At 44.1% G+C, this 16,689-nt stretch overlaps 1 protein-coding gene across 1 annotated transcript in view; it reads right to left on the bottom strand.

Moving 5' to 3' along the window:
- frem2b (FRAS1 related extracellular matrix 2b) overlaps window positions 1-8,168 on the bottom strand; it is a 49,458-nt gene extending 41,290 nt beyond the window's left edge. The window contains exons 1-2 of the mRNA XM_084443767.1: window positions 3,069-8,168; window positions 1,063-1,152 (exon numbers count right to left, since the gene is read on the bottom strand). Coding sequence (XP_084299893.1) covers window positions 1,063-1,152; window positions 3,069-8,076 — 5,098 coding nt within the window. The 5' untranslated portion in view covers window positions 8,077-8,168. The remainder of the gene's footprint in view (window positions 1-1,062; window positions 1,153-3,068) is intronic.
- Window positions 8,169-16,689: the final 8,521 nt, after the last annotated feature.

Consider the following 16,689-nt stretch of genomic DNA (forward strand, 5'->3'; position numbering starts at 1 on the left):
GTCCTCTCCTCCTGACATAAAGCGCAGCCCCGTTACTGCCGGTCAGCGCTCTCATTAGCTCCACATCCACCTGCTCTCACTACTGTTAACCTGCACTCTTCAATGAAATGCGTGGGGGGAAATGTCTTTAGAGGCCCACTTAGGTGGCTGTGAGAAAGTGGGGCCTCTGTCAGAGGAGGCCTTTGTGTTCCCTCACCGCCACAGAGGAGAAGAAGAAAGGACACACTGTCAGCCGCTCTGCTACGACTAATCGGTAACACCAGCATGACCGTCCAGAGACCATTCACGTAGCCTCTCCTTACTTGCATACCTACAAGTGAGGTCCTTCTTTTGTTAACTCTAGTCACCCATACAGTACATGCAAAAAAAATGAATGGGCAAATCATGCTGGTGTCAGAGGCCTGAGCTGGTCGGTCCAGCGTCGTGGACACAGAGCATCTCTTTGTGTTTCAGAGAGCCAGCGGATGAGGCCCGGTCATCGACCTCCCTTTATGCTCTCTAGCCATTCAAGGGTGTCTCAGAGCAGAGGAGCGTCATGGACCAGGAGGGTTGGACATGACAGCTCAGTGGAACACGGTGATTTTCCCCTATGGGCTTAGTGGGAGAAAAAAATATTGAAACGTAGAATCTGTCTGCTTCCAGGTGCTTTTTCTGCCTGTCAATCACTTATGACATTATTGTTCAATTTATAGTACACACATATGCATGCATGCACGCACGCACGCACGCACACACACACACACACACACACACACACACACACACACACACACACACACACGACTTCCAGTCCACTTCCAGTTACCCTCTCAGTGCATGCATGATAAAATATCATAGTCTACAGTATATCATGTCATGTTGGCTAAGGCAACAACAGAGGATCACCAGCCTCACATACTGTGCAATTCACACCACTATTTACTTGTATAAATACTGAAATAAAAGCTTATTATTGTCATTGTTTACCGTAATCAGTCTTTAGTGTCTGAACATCTAGAAATCTCTTTGAGCAATAAATGAACGCAATCCATAATCCATCTATGCAAAATATAAATTACTTACCATTGTCCTCAATGGAGAAATGGAAGATGTCACTTGAAGCGTTTTCACCATCCCTTAGCACATAGCAAATCTTCATTTCATTAATTTCAGCTGGGAAAAGAAGCATATTGAAATATAAATATAGAATATTGTTTGGCATTACGAAGTCTAAGATAGTTCCATGAACTTCATGCATCTCATTGTCCGCTGACTCGTTGAGATCAACTTAATACCTATAGCTCAAAAACCCCTATACTTCGCATTAAAACCTTCCAAAAAAAAAACTTCATATGAAGGCTGATAAATGGGGCACTACTTAGTGTCAGAGGGATGTGAGACCAGAAATGGGCCTGAAAAGGGTTCTATAGACAGTATATTAGACTGCTTAATGACAGGGAAGATAGCAATAGTTTACAGCCCCTGCTATCTTCAAAATCTTATGTCAAGACGTTTCCCTTAGGTTGGCTCATAAAAACGTACTGTGAAGCCACAATTGTCCAATGCCCATGGGACGACTGCTTTATTTACAGTCTGCCTACACCAGGTGAGATCCTCCTAGAATATTGATTAGGCAGCAAAGAGAATTGGACCATTAAATACTATCAGGAAGTAGTCCTATGTGAAGACAGATTGATATGCTGTGTTTTTCAAATCCCCACTTTCATTTGCGCTAGATTGTAACTCTTTATGTGGGTAGAACAAATGTGTTGGCTTGTGGCTTGTATCATTTGTGTACTGAAAATGATCACTGTATATTTGTATCTGATATTTTGCCATACATTTTCATGTTCGTTGTCTTTTGATGCTGCAACAGTGAAACCACCCCCTACTACTACTTATACTACTACTACTACTACTGCTACTACTACTACTACTACTACTACTACTACTACTACTACTACCACTACTACTGCTACTACTACTACTACTACTACTACCACTACTATTGCTACTACTACTACTACTACTACTACTACTACTACTACTACTACCACTACTACTGCTACTACTACTACTACTACTACTACTACTACTACTACTACTACTACTACTACTACTACTACTACTACAAATACAGCTACTACTACTACTACCACTACTACTACTACCACTACTACTACTACTACTACTACTACCACTACTACTACTACTACTACTACTACTACTACTACTACTACTACTACTACTGCCGGTACTACTACTACTGCTACTACTACTACTACTACTACTACTACTACTACTACTACTACTACTGCTAGTACCACTTCTTCTTCTATTACTACTACTACTACTACTACTACTACTACTACTACTACTACTACTACTACTACTACTACTGCTGCTACTACTACTGCTGCTGCTCCTACTACTACTACTACTACTACTACTACTACTACTACTACTACTACTATTACTACTCCTACTACTACTGCTGCTGCTCCTACTACTACTACTACCACCACTACTACTACTGCTACTACTACTACTACTACTACTACTACTACTACTACTACTACTACTGCTGCTACTACTACTGCTGCTGCTACTACTACTGCTGCTTCTCCTACTACTACTACTACTACTACTATTACTACTACTACTGCTAGTACCACTTCTTCTTCTACTACTACTACTACTACTACTACAGTACTAATACTAGTCTCAATCCCACAGACTAACATTTTTTCTGAAAGTTCCATTCTTCCCATCTACATTTACTGAACCCCACTAACGCCATCCTGGAGTGGAATAGGTGAGGTATGTGAACGTGCTGCAGGGGAAATCTTAACTGTCTAGGGCATTTGTTAAACTTCAGTTATGCACAGCCACTAGTCTAGAGTGAAACAACAATAATGTTAAACATTAGCTCGCTTGAATATTTGATCAGAGCTGACGCCTGTTTCAATAGTGGCTTAAAGTCTTACGGGCAGTCAACAAAGTTTAGGAATTATATGAGCATTGAGAATGACAAAAAAAATAACACCTTTGATTTATGAGCGTAATTTAAAACGGATCCCCGTTCTTACCTTGAGTGAAGGTGGTGATGGTGGCGTTGCCCTTGCCCAGATTGATGAGGTAGCCGTATTGTGGGCCGACGGTGATCTTGAAGGTCACTGTAGCCTGGAGGCTGTCCCTGTCCTCAGCCTTCAGGGTCTTACTGGTGATCAGGAAGCCCGGCTGACCCGTCTCAAGGACCCTCAGCGTAGGGGCGCCCTTGTTCACCACAATCTGTGGCACGCCGTTATCCACAGACAGGATCGTGATCCTCATCCTCTGTGGCTTCCTGGTCTCGAAGACTGTGTCCGGGAACACGTAAAACTCTGTGTGCGTTCCGTCGGTGACGGTGAAGGAGAAGCTGTCCTCGGCAGATTCGGAGCCGTCGTGCCTGTAGCTGATCATGTTCTCGTTCAGGTCCTGTTTGGTGAAGGAGGCGATCCGCCGCGTGTTGTTGAAGAGCAGCCGGCCGTGAACGGGCACCTGGGTGACTGTGAACCTGAGGAGGTGGCTCGCCGTGTCGCGGTCTTCAGCGGTCAGCTCAAACGGCGTGATCAGCTTGGTTTCCCCCTCGTTCACCACCAGGCTGTGCACCGTCACCACCGGCTTCTTGTTGTCCACGTCCGCGATGGACACCCGGAACGTGCGGAACACCGGGTTGTAACCGTCCGTCACCTCGAACTCAAAGCTGTCCATCTTGACCTCGTCGTCCGCCGTGTGGATGTAGAAGATCTTGTTGCCAGCCAGCTGGAGCTGTGTGAAGGAGACTATAGGCATGCCCGGGGTGTCGGTGCATTCCAGGTGGCCTCTCATGGGGGCTCTGGTGACTGTGAAGACCAGGTGTTCGTCTGGGCTGTTCAGGTCACTGGTGCTGAGTAGGTCTGTGGTCAGGGTCACCCTCCCGCCCTCCTTCAGAGTGACTCCTTTACTGACCACGTCAGGGAAAACCATGTCTATGCCGCCCACTGACACATAGAAATACCTGTCAATCAGAGGGTTGATCCCATCAGTCACATCAAACTTGATAAGATCTCTGATCCCCTCCTGACCGTTGTGGACATAGACAATTAAACCCTGGTTGACATCATTCTGTGTGAAGTTCATCCCCACTGTTATGTTTTCTAATGTCCCATAAGGTGTTTTCTTTTGTAGATAGCCCTCATCAGGCCCATAGCGGATAATGTACACCAGGGTGCCATCCTCAGAATCCAGGTCAGTGGCTTTCAGTACATTGTCATCAATAACTTTGACATCACCAATCTCTATCTCAAGACCGTCATTGGTTGCCATTCGCGGTGTTTCGTCATCAACGGGGATAATCATGACTATCATGGTTTTCTCCACCCTGAATTTCCCGTCAGTGAGAACCAGGTCAAAGCTGTCCTCTGAGGTCTCTGTGTCATCATGCTCGTACACAATACTGGAGGCCTCTCTTATCTGGTCCAAGGTGAAGTTGGTCACTTGGACAGTGCCAGTGGTCAGTTGGTTAAGTATATATCCATGCTTGGGAGGCCTGGTGATAATGAATGTCAGTTCATCAAAGGGGATGTCTGCATCAACTCCATTCAGAATGGGTGTGTCAATCACTATGTTCATGCCCTCCATAACAACAAACTCTCTCATGTAAATATCTGGCTTTTCATCATTAGCGGGGATGATGGCAATGGGGAAGAAGTGTCTCTCAGAGAAGTTGATGCCGTCAGAGCACCTGAATGTGAACCTGTCCTCCACCGGCTCCAGTCCTTTATGAATGCTTTGTACATAGTAGATGTGATTCTGTCTTATGTCCTTGATGGTGAAAGCGCTGATTGCGGTCCCGGACCTTGACTTCTCTGAGCCAGGAGCTGGGGAAATATTCTCCACATAGCCTGAGGTGGGCTGGACTATGATTGTACAAAGGAGGTCATCGTTCGGAGTGTCCACATCCTCAGCACTTATGTGTAGAATGTTAATTACCCCCTTCTCTCCCTCCACGACACTGAACTGTGGTCCGACAAAGACGTCTGGGGCCTTGCTGTCCATTGGAAGGATGGTGACCTGTACTCTAACCCCATTGACTCTATTGCCCCCCACTGTCCATTCGTCAGACATGTCTGTAAGGGTCAGGTTAAAGACGTCCTCCTTGGTGGCCAGGCCTATCTCTCCGCTAGTGTGCGCATAGATCACCAGCCCACTGATGATGTCAGCCTGGGTGAATCTCCCTGAGGGAACACCGTTCACAAGGATCTCACCCAAAACTGGGGGGTCCTCCACAATGAAGGTCAGTCGAAGGTCATCAGTGTCCTCATCCCTCCCCTGAATAACATTTGTTGTGATCTCAGTGGCTCCCATTTCTAAAACGTCAATATAAGAGCCTATGGTGCCGAACGGGAGACTGATAGTTGGTGTCTCATCATCAATAGGCTTCACAATAATCCGAACTACGATTGGAACAACATGAATGCCATCACTAACGTCTATTTGAAAGAAATCACTTGTTGACTCATCTCCGTTGTGACTGTAGGATATTTTGTCATTTGCAATGTCCTCTAGATTGAAGGCATCCCCTTTAGTCAGGTCAGCAAACGTGTACCTTACCTGGCCATGCAGTGGGGGCTGAGTAATGGTAAATGATATCTGTTTCCTGTCAGTGTCTGCATCTATGGTGTCCAGTTCAGCACTGGTAATGATATGTGTGCCCCGCTCAAATATAGTAAAACCGGTGTTCGTTATTTGGGGCGGTTTGTTGTCAACAGGCTGCAAAAATATGGAGAAGACTCCAGCAACAGTATTACCAGAAGTGTCTTCAACCGTGTACTGGAACTGTAGAACACGAGCAGTGATTCCCAGCTCAAGGTCAGGGGGTTTATAAGCGATCTTATGATGGTTTATCTGTGCCTGGGTGAATTCTGTCACTTCTGTGTCAGATCTCTCAGTTAGAACTATAGATCCCAGTATAACAGGGTTATTCTCATCAGTGTCGGTCGGAGGCTGAGTGATTGTGTATTTAAGATCCCTATCCTCTGAGTCCAAGTCAGTGTACTGGAGGAATTTCTTGCGGAAGGAGGTAAGTTGATACTCATGAACAGTCATTTGCAGAGTGGTGCCATGGAACAGCTCCGGGGGTATGTCATCAATAGGCCAAACCTTGATGAGGAATGTGCTCTCGCCCGATTGGTTTGGGGGGTCATTGTCATCTTGGACCTCGAAGACGAACTGATCCATGACTGTGGAGGTGCTGTGTGGCCCGGTGTGCTTGTAGAACAGTTTACCATCAATAATATCCTGCTGCAGCCATTCTGTTACTACCTTTTCATACAGCTCATCCTCCACATTAAACTGCCAGGTCGACGGGTCCTCTGGTGCCTCAGCCTGGCGCAGCAGAACCACTCCAATAAAGGAGAAAGGAGGCTTTATAGTGAACTTAATGGTAGAATCCTCTGAGTCGATGTCTGCTGCACTGAGCATTAAAGGAGAGATAGGCATCATCTGGTTCTTGAAAAGTGCCAGGCCAGTATTGGCATTAATGATAGGAGGCTCATCGTCAGTTGGCACAACAGTGATGGGGAACAGGAATTCTACTTCGTGTTTACCATCCGTCATCCTGAAAATAATGTTGTCACTGTAGGTGTCACTTCCATCGTGTTGATAAATGACAACTCCTGCATCAAGGTCCCCTGGGGTGAAATATTTCCTCCTGGAGCCCAGAACAGTTAGTTCTCCATGGCGCAGCCCATTTATCACACTGACCCTCACATGATCCAAATTGTCCTCATCGCTGATTTCCAGATTGTGTGAGCTGGAGAGTGGCCTCGACTGGCCCTCGTACAGCAGCTGACCTGTGTTCCTGGTCACCACAGGAGCCAGAGTGTTCATGGGCTTAACAACAATCATGAAAGCAAACGGGTCAGACACAGCCCCCTCTGTGTCCACTACCTCAAACTCAATCTGGATAATCCGTTCAGTGTCAGAGTCCACAGAGGGGGGCTTGTAGGCTATTTTTAAGTCTTTTAAGTCTACTTGATAGAATGACGTTATTGGTAAATTTCTATCATCTGTGCTCACGATGTAGCCCTCATCGAAGGAGAGAGGTGATGTGATGTTGAATATTAAATCATCAGGATTTGACTCTACGTCCTCAGCCGCCAGCATGTCAGGAGTTATAGCGGTCATTACGAACTGGTCCACCTCCATCATCATCATCGCCACAAAGCTGGGTTTGGGGGCTGAGTTTTCCTCGCCCTCTTTGATACGCACCAAGATTTGGAAAAACTCCTGTTTGAGTTGATTACCCTCTTTGTCTTGCAGTTCAACCAGCATTGGAATATAATCTCTGTTTGGAGATCTGTGCGCAAAAACGTGTTGGTAACGGATATTCATTCTAATAAATTCATCACAGTCCACCATCTTTCCAAGCTTATTGTCCACAAGTTTGCCATACATGGGCAATGCGCTTCCACTTGAGAGAGATTGCATTTTGCATTTATGTGCACTTCTATCAAAGGTAAACTCTAGAATTCTCCGATCAATAGGATTACTAGTGCCAAGCAGTTTCTCAACCGTGAGGGGCATGTTTTTGGTTAACACTTCCAATTGCGTAAAAATGACTTCCACCTCCATCATAAATGGTATAATGATGGTCTCCGTCTGCGTGTCATACCTGAGTTGTAATTGGACCCTATCCCTTATAGGGCTCCTGGACCCGAAGTGGGAGTACTTCGCGTCATGTGGACCAAATTCACATGGGAACTTTTTAGGAGATAGATGCCCGGTTCTTTGGGACAGCGGGTCATTATCCAGCACCGTTATACTGCATGTGTCACCCGGCTGGACTTGGATCACCAAGTCATTTATGGGATCGATGAAAACCGATCTCCCAAAAGGCACGCGTATTCCGTTGTTGGTAACCAATATCGCATCCTCTGACAATTCCGATCTCAAGGCATATGATAATCCATTACTGTCAAAAAACTGTGCAACTGCATCCCCTGCCAGTATTACCGCAAACAAAATACAAACAGCGCCAGCCCCGTTCCGATGCGGGGGGATAATCCAAGCCATTTGTAGAGAGAGGCCACGGGGAAGACGCTTACCACTCAAAAACAAATTAAAACTGGCTGCAGTGATTACAGTTATAATAATAAAAAATCTGAGATGAGAAATATCACACACGCATCCGTGCTATGGGGCACCATTCTCTCACAACAGCTGTTCCAAGACAAACTTCGAAACCCAGAGTAAGTTACGCCCTCTTTTCGCTGTGAATGTGTATTGTGTGGAGGGGGGGGGGGGGCGTCAGCGTGGGTGGACATTGGGAGCAGATTGAATAAAGTGACAGTAGGCTAATAGAAGACTAGTGTGAGCAGGTAGTAAGAATCAATTATCAATCTTTCATTCAGTCTAATAGCTACACTTATCTACACTTATAGCCTAGTTATAACATGCATTTGGCCGGCTTGTTTTGTGCCCTTTATACTCCTGTTTTTTCCTGCTACAATGAAAGCATTATAGCAAGGAATGCACAAGATATAAAATTGATTTGTATGAGTTAATAACCAGAATAGCCTAAACAAAAACAGCAGAGTCTATGCAAAATAAATTAGCATATATATGACAATAGTGTTGGTTTAACAATACAGTAGATGTAGTGCGGCCTTTAAAGGCTGTATAGTTGGCTACGACCGCGTGCGTAATTAGGGTGATTAGGAAAATGTATGTTGAATGGACAGTGGAAGGTGATACGCTCTGGCTCCCTCTTGTGGTAATCTATGCTTTTCTTACTAGATCTTTGCCCAATTTGAAGTTTCACTTTGCCAGTACAATAAAGTAAATTAAAAACAGTTCTGGTTTGTCAAAACCCTCAAAAGACAGGAAATTCAAATTAATTCCACAACCCCAACTCTTGTCCTACTGATGCACGTACAAGGTTTTTACAGCATCTGACACTTCAGATAGGTAGCCTACTGTAGCTATGCTGGTCTACATAGACCTACTTCAGACAACATTTGCTCACCACTGGACAGGATAATTAGGATTCAAACAGTCTCAAACAGCATCATTCATACTTGAGTAGGTGCTTTACACTGTATATACACTGGATGAGGAACACTGGTTGGCTTTCAAGAAACAGAGAAATGAAGTAAGCAGGATGATAGATGGAGCCAAACTAGACCAGGTCAAGCCTGGTTTATGGGCTGATGCCAGCTTGTTTGTTTAGCTGTGAACTGAAAGGACATGACATCTAATGTCTGCCAAATTAAGATGTCTCATCACCTGGACACATCAGTTCCAATGCTTCCAATGTTAATCCAGCACTATGAGGGCACCTTGCGTGGCGAGATGTTGACGGGGTTGACAGAGATTTTTGATTGTTGCACAAGTTGTTGACCTGGGGGGGGGGGTTTGCCCTGTTCGATTCATTCGATCCCGCCGATCCACCCCTGGCTACGGGCCTGTAGTATGTAGGGTTTGGTCATTTCTCTGCGTGAGAATTGTGAAGTGTGGCGTGTGAGCGTGAGAAGAGGCTGAAACATGTGTGTCTCACGCTCAATGCGTGAGACTTGGCAGCCCTGTAAGGTTACTACATATTAGGCTACTAAATATGGCTGTGTGGTGGTCATGTGGTGGTCATCATTACGTTAAATCCATTAATTGATTATGACAAGCTAGCTTGTTAAGCAGGTGGGCAGTCGGCTAATTTAGGCTCAGCTGTTTGGCACTGTAAGAGACTTACTTCACAGAGACAAATAAATGCAAGTTATAGTTTGGCAACTGAGGCTTAGGGGGCAAACAATACACTCGTTTTGTTTATGTGTTACCTGGCTGGTTAGCTGTCATCACTCAGGCACTCTGGATGGGGAAAGGGCAGGGAGGAGATGTCTGTGCTGTGTGCAGTGCTGCTGCAGCGCGCCTCTGTTTGTGTCCGTTTTTCGCGTTGACAAAGGAAGAGAGGGAGGGGAGGGGCACGGGTGTGTCGCGGGCACATGTGTGTGTGTGGGGGGGTTGGGTCTGGCAAAATTACAACGCATTTTGGGGCATTATTATTACACGCTTTTAATCGAGAATTGATCGATGTCACCATGGGCCACATACAGTAGGCCTACACTGTAAAAAAATAAATAATTAAAAAGTAACTTTCAAAAGGGCACTTGCCTTGTCCAGAGGGCAAAGGGCAGGTGCTCTAGCACCACCTCGTGTCTATCTGTGTATGTCCCTGGCTGTTGGTGGCTAAAGCAGTTAGCTAACATTACAATGATGATTCCTGTAATGTTAGCTATTTTGTTACTGTGAAGTTTTAAAATAATAATATAAAATATCAAAGCAATGGTTTAGACCCTTTAGTGAGCTTATTAAAGGCATTCAGGCCACCTGGGTCCTGAATGGGGACACCACCGCCCTCATCCCATTACACGTGTTATTTGTATGTTGATATTCTGCATATTTTTTGCATTTAGGAAATGAAGACACCATTATTCTACTTACATTTTCATAGGCTACTTATATAACACTTTAGATCAAGTTGTATAATTTATATTTGTACCATGTCACCAAATAAAACTAATTTAGGCCTGGACCACACGTACATGGATATTTTTTTACGTGGATTTTTTCGTCCTCGTTTAAAAAAATAACTCCAACCATACAAACAGCCAAAACCGAACACGATCGCCCCTAAAGCCTTGAGCATGCGCAGCCAGTTGTACTCAAACGGCGGCAGTGATTCAAAACGTGAACAGAGCACTCTTTGAAACAGACAGAAAAAAGTACAAAATAGACAGAAAAATAATGGCGAAGAATAATATGGTACATTTCCGCCATTGTTGTTTTAGAAAACCGTTTTGCTTCAATGCGCATGTGTGAACAGCTTGACCCTTGACGCTTGACGTCATCGCATCGACACCAGCTCCATTTAATCTAACTACACGGATCCACTCAATCGGATATTTTTTTATTTCTTCACTTTTTTACCCGTTTAAAGAAATCTCCGATTGAGTGGGTGAAATCGCTGTGTTCGTGTGGTCCAGGCCTTAAACCGCGGGCTTTTGTCCAGTCTTGCTACTGCTTGTACCAAAAGATGGCGATATAACACAAGAAAAGTCATAGACCAACAACGAACTAATCTTCATTCCAGCTTGCTTCTCTTCAGGACTTGTGTCTCATCCCAAAACCTGTCCAACGTTGTCTCCATGTTATGCACCATGCCCGAAACAAATTCCTAGTATTCTGATTTAACCCATACTTTAAAGCAATACATCGCGATATTTGGACCTTTACAAACATGTCTGGTGCTAATTCTCCAATTAGATTTATTAAAAGTAAGCTGAATCGTCCAAACAGTCTACTCATAAAAATAATACATTGACATTTATTACCTTTTAAAACTCACGCCCCCGGGACACAGCATTCAGTCAAAGTGCGCATGCGCAACGTTGTGCTTAAACAACACAGTAGTAGCTAACTATTCCGGCGTCTATGGATATCATGCGTTTTTTAGCTCAATGATATCATGACGGAGGTGAGAAAACCGAAGCGAAACATCACATAGGAAGCCAGAAAAAGAAAAAGACAATCTGATAACATTACTACAGTACGACAGTGCACTTACTCGCAGAGCCTGTGTGGGCGCAGTTCCGAGAAAACCGGAGAAAACGCTATGTATTGCTTTAATTATGATACAGCCTACTGCATGAGGTCTTTTTTCTAGTACTCGTAATTCCAACTTCAAAATCACGTTAGCAAATTCATCATTTTTTCCAGCACACCCCTGTCTGCGTGTCTACCTCACAAGCAGGAGAACTTGTAGAACGGGGGTTCAAATCCTGTCCTGGGCAAGCCCACATGGCTCGAACTGTTGAACACAACGCAAACAAAAGTTAACTGTAGGCTATTAAAACCACTTTATGCAGTCTATCACAGTGCACTGAATTTTATTAGCCTACTTGACTATAGCCTACTGTGCACTGTATAAATGCAGGCCCTCTCTCAAGTCACGTAGGTCGATTCATTGTTCTCTTTTTGTGTAAAGATCCTCTTACAGAACCTACCAACAGCTAAGGAACATTACATCACCGGCTTCTCTGACTCAAATCCAAACAGCTGTAAACATGTTACCATAGCTAGCTAGCAAACCTCAGCTAAGCACTAGCTAACATAAAGAGTGACATGTAATTCAATGCAGCGAAAATGAAGACTGATGATGATTATAAATGGGTTTCACTCTATTAATTGGTAGAAAGATATCAATCAATCAATCAAAGCTTTATTTGTATAGCGCATTTCATACCCAGAGGCAACACAATGCGCTTTACAGAGAACAAGGGAGGTGGTCATACGACCCACTCTCTACATATTCCAGAGGGAAGCAAAAAAACAGTAATCACCCGGGGGCCAGATAAGTGAGCTGTAAAAATTCTTCCCTGACCCCTCTCAACAAGGCTATCGAGCAAGCTCCAGGAGTATGTTTGTCTACCGGCTAAGAACATTTATAAAGCAATACATTACATTAAATTACATTTACAGTGAGAGAGGTTAAAAGCATCATAGGAGAGAGAACATTCTACGGACATGCTACGACATCCACAGCAGACACGGGGGTATCTATCGGACTCCGGGAGGTCTGCTGGTGACAGTGGGGCATCCACTGGACCTGGTTAGAAGATAGGAGGGAGAGAGAGAGGCACTAGGGAGAGGGAAGGCAGAACAGGGTTAGTAGCACATAGAGCCATACAGACCACACAGATATTGAAACAGGCAACCTGGGGCAAGCTCCTGGAATATATTTGTCTAATGGCTAAGAACATTTAAAGAACAATAAATTACATTAAATTACATTTTCAGAGCAGGAAAGGCTAAGAGCATCAGGTCCAGGCCTAAGCCGGATGTGGACTGATGTGTGTCTGTGTGTACGTGTGTGTGTGTACTAAGTACTACGATATCCACAGCTCCACAGCTGACACTGGACCTGGTTAGAGGATAGGAGGGAGAGAGGCACGGTTAGTAGCACACTGAGTCATTGAAGCAACACAGCTGTCAGAACAGAACAAGCCTGTTTCAGGATAACCAGCTTCTGTACACTACTTGATATACATACATTGCATAGCAGGATAAATACCAATGTATACAGAGGATTCACAGGTAGGTAGGTTTGAGGCTGCCTTTCTGTGTCTCAAGGTCCTAGCTAGTGATTGTAGGCTAGGTCGAAAAGGTACGTCTTGAGGTCTCGCTTGAAGACCTCCGTTGTTTCGGCCCTTCTTAGGGACTCCGGTAGGGTGTTCCAGAGGTTGGGGGCATAGAAACTAAAAGCTGCCTCTCCGTGTTTCTTGGTCCTGGCTTTTGGAACTGTTAAAAGTTCAGTACCTGAGGATCTGAGTGGTCTGTTGGGCATGTACTTAACAAGCATGTCTGAAATATATTCTGGTGAGTGACTGTGGAGAGATTTATAGACTAGTAATAGTATTTTAAAGTCTATTCTAGAGTTGACTGGTAACCAGTGTAGTGATTTTAAGGCTGGTGTGATGTGTGCCCTTCGTCTAGTCTTAGTGAGGACTCCTGCTGCAGCATTCTGTATCATTTGTAGCTTAGAGATTGCTTTCTTTGGTAGGCCTGATAGTAGAGCATTGCAGTAGTCCAGCCTGCTTGTGATGAAAGCATGCATTAATCTTTTGGTGTCAGCCTGAGAGAGAAAATGTTGCACCTTGGCAATGTTCTTTAGGTGGTAAAAGGATATCTTTGTAATATTCTTGATGTGGTTTTCGAAATTAAGATCTGAGTCAAGTATGACACCTAGGTTTTTAGCCTGGCAATTGGTGTCAATTTCCAGAGTTTTTAGGTGTGCAGCTAGTTTCTCTCTTTCAGCTTTTTCTCCAATGATCAGTACTTCTGTTTTGTCCTGGTTTAGTTGGAGGAAATGATGTGCCATCCATACATTTATATCTGTAATACACTTGACAAGGCAGTCAACCAAGCTGTAGTTTCTGGGTGTTACGGAAATATAGAGTTGGGTATCATCTGCGTAGCTATGGTAGCTAATGTTGTGCCTCCTGATAACACTGCCAAGGGGCAGCATGTACAGGCTGAAGAGTAGAGGTCCTAGGATCGATCCTTGGGGCACCCCACAGGTCATAGGGATCTTTCCTGAGCTATATTCACAGAGGGCAATGAAGAAATCACGACCGGTTAGATAGGTCTTAAGCCAATTTAGGACTGGACCAGAGAGGCCAACCCACTTTTCCAGTCTTTCGATGAGGATTGCATGATCTATAGTATAAAAGGCTGCACTCAGGTCCAGAAGGACGAGAACAGAGAGATCTTTGGAGTCAGCATTAATTCTGAGGTCATTTACAACTTTGACTAATGCCGTCTCTGTGCTATGGTGGGCACGAAAGCCGGACTGGAAAAGGTCAAGGGTACAACTTGTAGCTAGGAAATCATTAATCTGTTTGAAAACAATTTTTTCCAGAATTTTACTCAAAAAGGGAAGGTTGGAGATTGGTCTAAAATTGCTAAAAACTGAAGTGTCTAAGTTGTTTTTCTTCAGTACGGGTCTCACCAGAGCAGTTTTAAGTATTGGTGGGAAGACACCTGTAGATAGGGAGTCATTAACAATGGATAAAATGTCATAAGATACAGTCAAAAATAGTTTTGAAAAAATCGGTGGGGATGGGATCCAGCAGGCATGTGGAGGTTTTGAGTTTGGATACTACTTTTCTCAACATTTCTGTGTCCATCAGTGTAAACAGGCTCATATGTCCATTACATGGAGGGAGAGGATCTGTGAACGGGATGCATGGCCTTTCCTGGGTGATATTCCTCCTAATATTCATAATCTTATCTCTGAAGTAAGCTGCAAATTCCTCACATTTGGAGTAGGGATGGGCATTTTCAGTTATTGTAATACTCGAGTACTCTATATTCATAATGAACGAGTACTCGAGTACTCGCTGTTCTGTAGCCTACCGTAAAAATAAATCCGGGAGGTCCGTGGCCATCGATGTAGGCCTACAGTAGGCTATGGGCCCGATTAAGTAAACGTGCCCGACTGTTTAGAAATTATCCCGACGTATTTCGTTATAGCGAATTTGCATATGAATAAACAACCAACAATTTAAGCCATTCAATCCAATTGCATTTATTAAAGAACAAACGTCACAGCGGACATACTGTGTTCTTTAACTTATCTTTTCCGTTCGTTTGGCATCGCATCGTCGTGAGCTAGCCGGGCTAGCAAATGATGTGATTCGGGATTGTTGTCCAGTCGTCTAATTCATTGTTTCGTTGTGCTTTAACCACATGTGGTTGAGCATTGAGCTGGTTTGCTTATGATAATCAAGTTTCACATTGCAGATTTTGCACTGCACACTGTTTTCCCCTTCTTTCTCAAAGTATTTCCAGACTGTACTTTTACGAGCAGCAGACATGTTGCGACTGATGTGAGTAGCCTCACGCAGGTAGCCAAAAACACAGTGCGCAGGTGCATGAATAACGAAGCTTTTTTTTTCATAGTGAAACAATTACTCGCCATGGTTACTCGAGTACTGACGTCAACAACGAGTACTCGAGTACTCGAGTACTCGTGCCCATCCCTAATTTGGAGGTAGAGAGCAGGTTATCAGGTGTTTTTACGGCAGGGTTTATTAGGCTATCAATTGTTGAGAAGAGCACTCTTGAATTATTTCGGTTGATAGATATCAATTTTGAGAAGTGGTCTTTCCTTGCATTTCTTATTGCTTTATTAAAAGCAGAGAGATGTTCTTTGAGAATATCATGGTGGACCTGAAGCTTGGTTTTTCGCCATATACGCTCAGAACTTCTGCAGGTTCTCTTTAGTTGATATGTTTCCTCATTTCGCCATGGAGCTTTATTATTGGTTGTGATCCTTTTTAGTTTAATAGGTGCTACAGAATCCAAGGCTGCCCTTACTCTGGTGTTAAAGGTGGTTGCCAAATCTTCAATAGTTCCTAAGGGCCCCACTTCTGGAGTTGATAAATTGTTTGTGGTCATTATTTCTCTAAAACTATCGGCTACTGCGGAGGTAAGATAACGTTTCTTGATAAAGCGCTCAGTACTACTTTTGACTTTAGGAACCAATGCAGTGAAGTGATACAGAAATGGTCGGAGAGGGCGAGGTCACTAATAGAGGAAACAATGATAGTCAGGCCCTTAGTAATAACTAGATCAAGGGTGTGGCCGCGGTTGTGGGTTGGCTCAGAGTTATGTTGGGTAAAATCCATGGAGTTTAGGAGGTTGATAAAGTCCCTAGCTTTCGAGTCCGCCTCAGTGTCTACGTGTATGTTGAAATCTCCAATGATGATAATCTTATCATAATTTGTATGGATGATGGACAGGAGTTCTGAAAATTCTGTAGAGAAGGCAGAGCATTGTTTGGGAGGCCTATACACGGTTACTGCCAGAACTGGGGGCTGGCATTTTAGGACAATAGCGTGGTATTCAAAAGAGGCAAAATCATCAAAGGAGATGGTCCTGCAGCTGAGGGCATCTGTAACTATGGTGGCTGTTCCTCCACCTTTTTTCCCACTTCTGATAGATTTAAAAAAGCTGTAGTTAGGAGGAGAGGCTTCAATGAGGGCTGCTGGTCCATTTATATTTAGCCAGGTTTCAGTTAGGAACATACAGTCTAATTTACGTTCACATATAAGATCATTAATGAGAAAAGTT

This window comes from Borostomias antarcticus (genome assembly GCF_949987555.1).
Source record: "Borostomias antarcticus genome assembly, chromosome: 1".
Lineage (NCBI taxonomy): Eukaryota > Metazoa > Chordata > Actinopteri > Stomiiformes > Stomiidae > Borostomias > Borostomias antarcticus.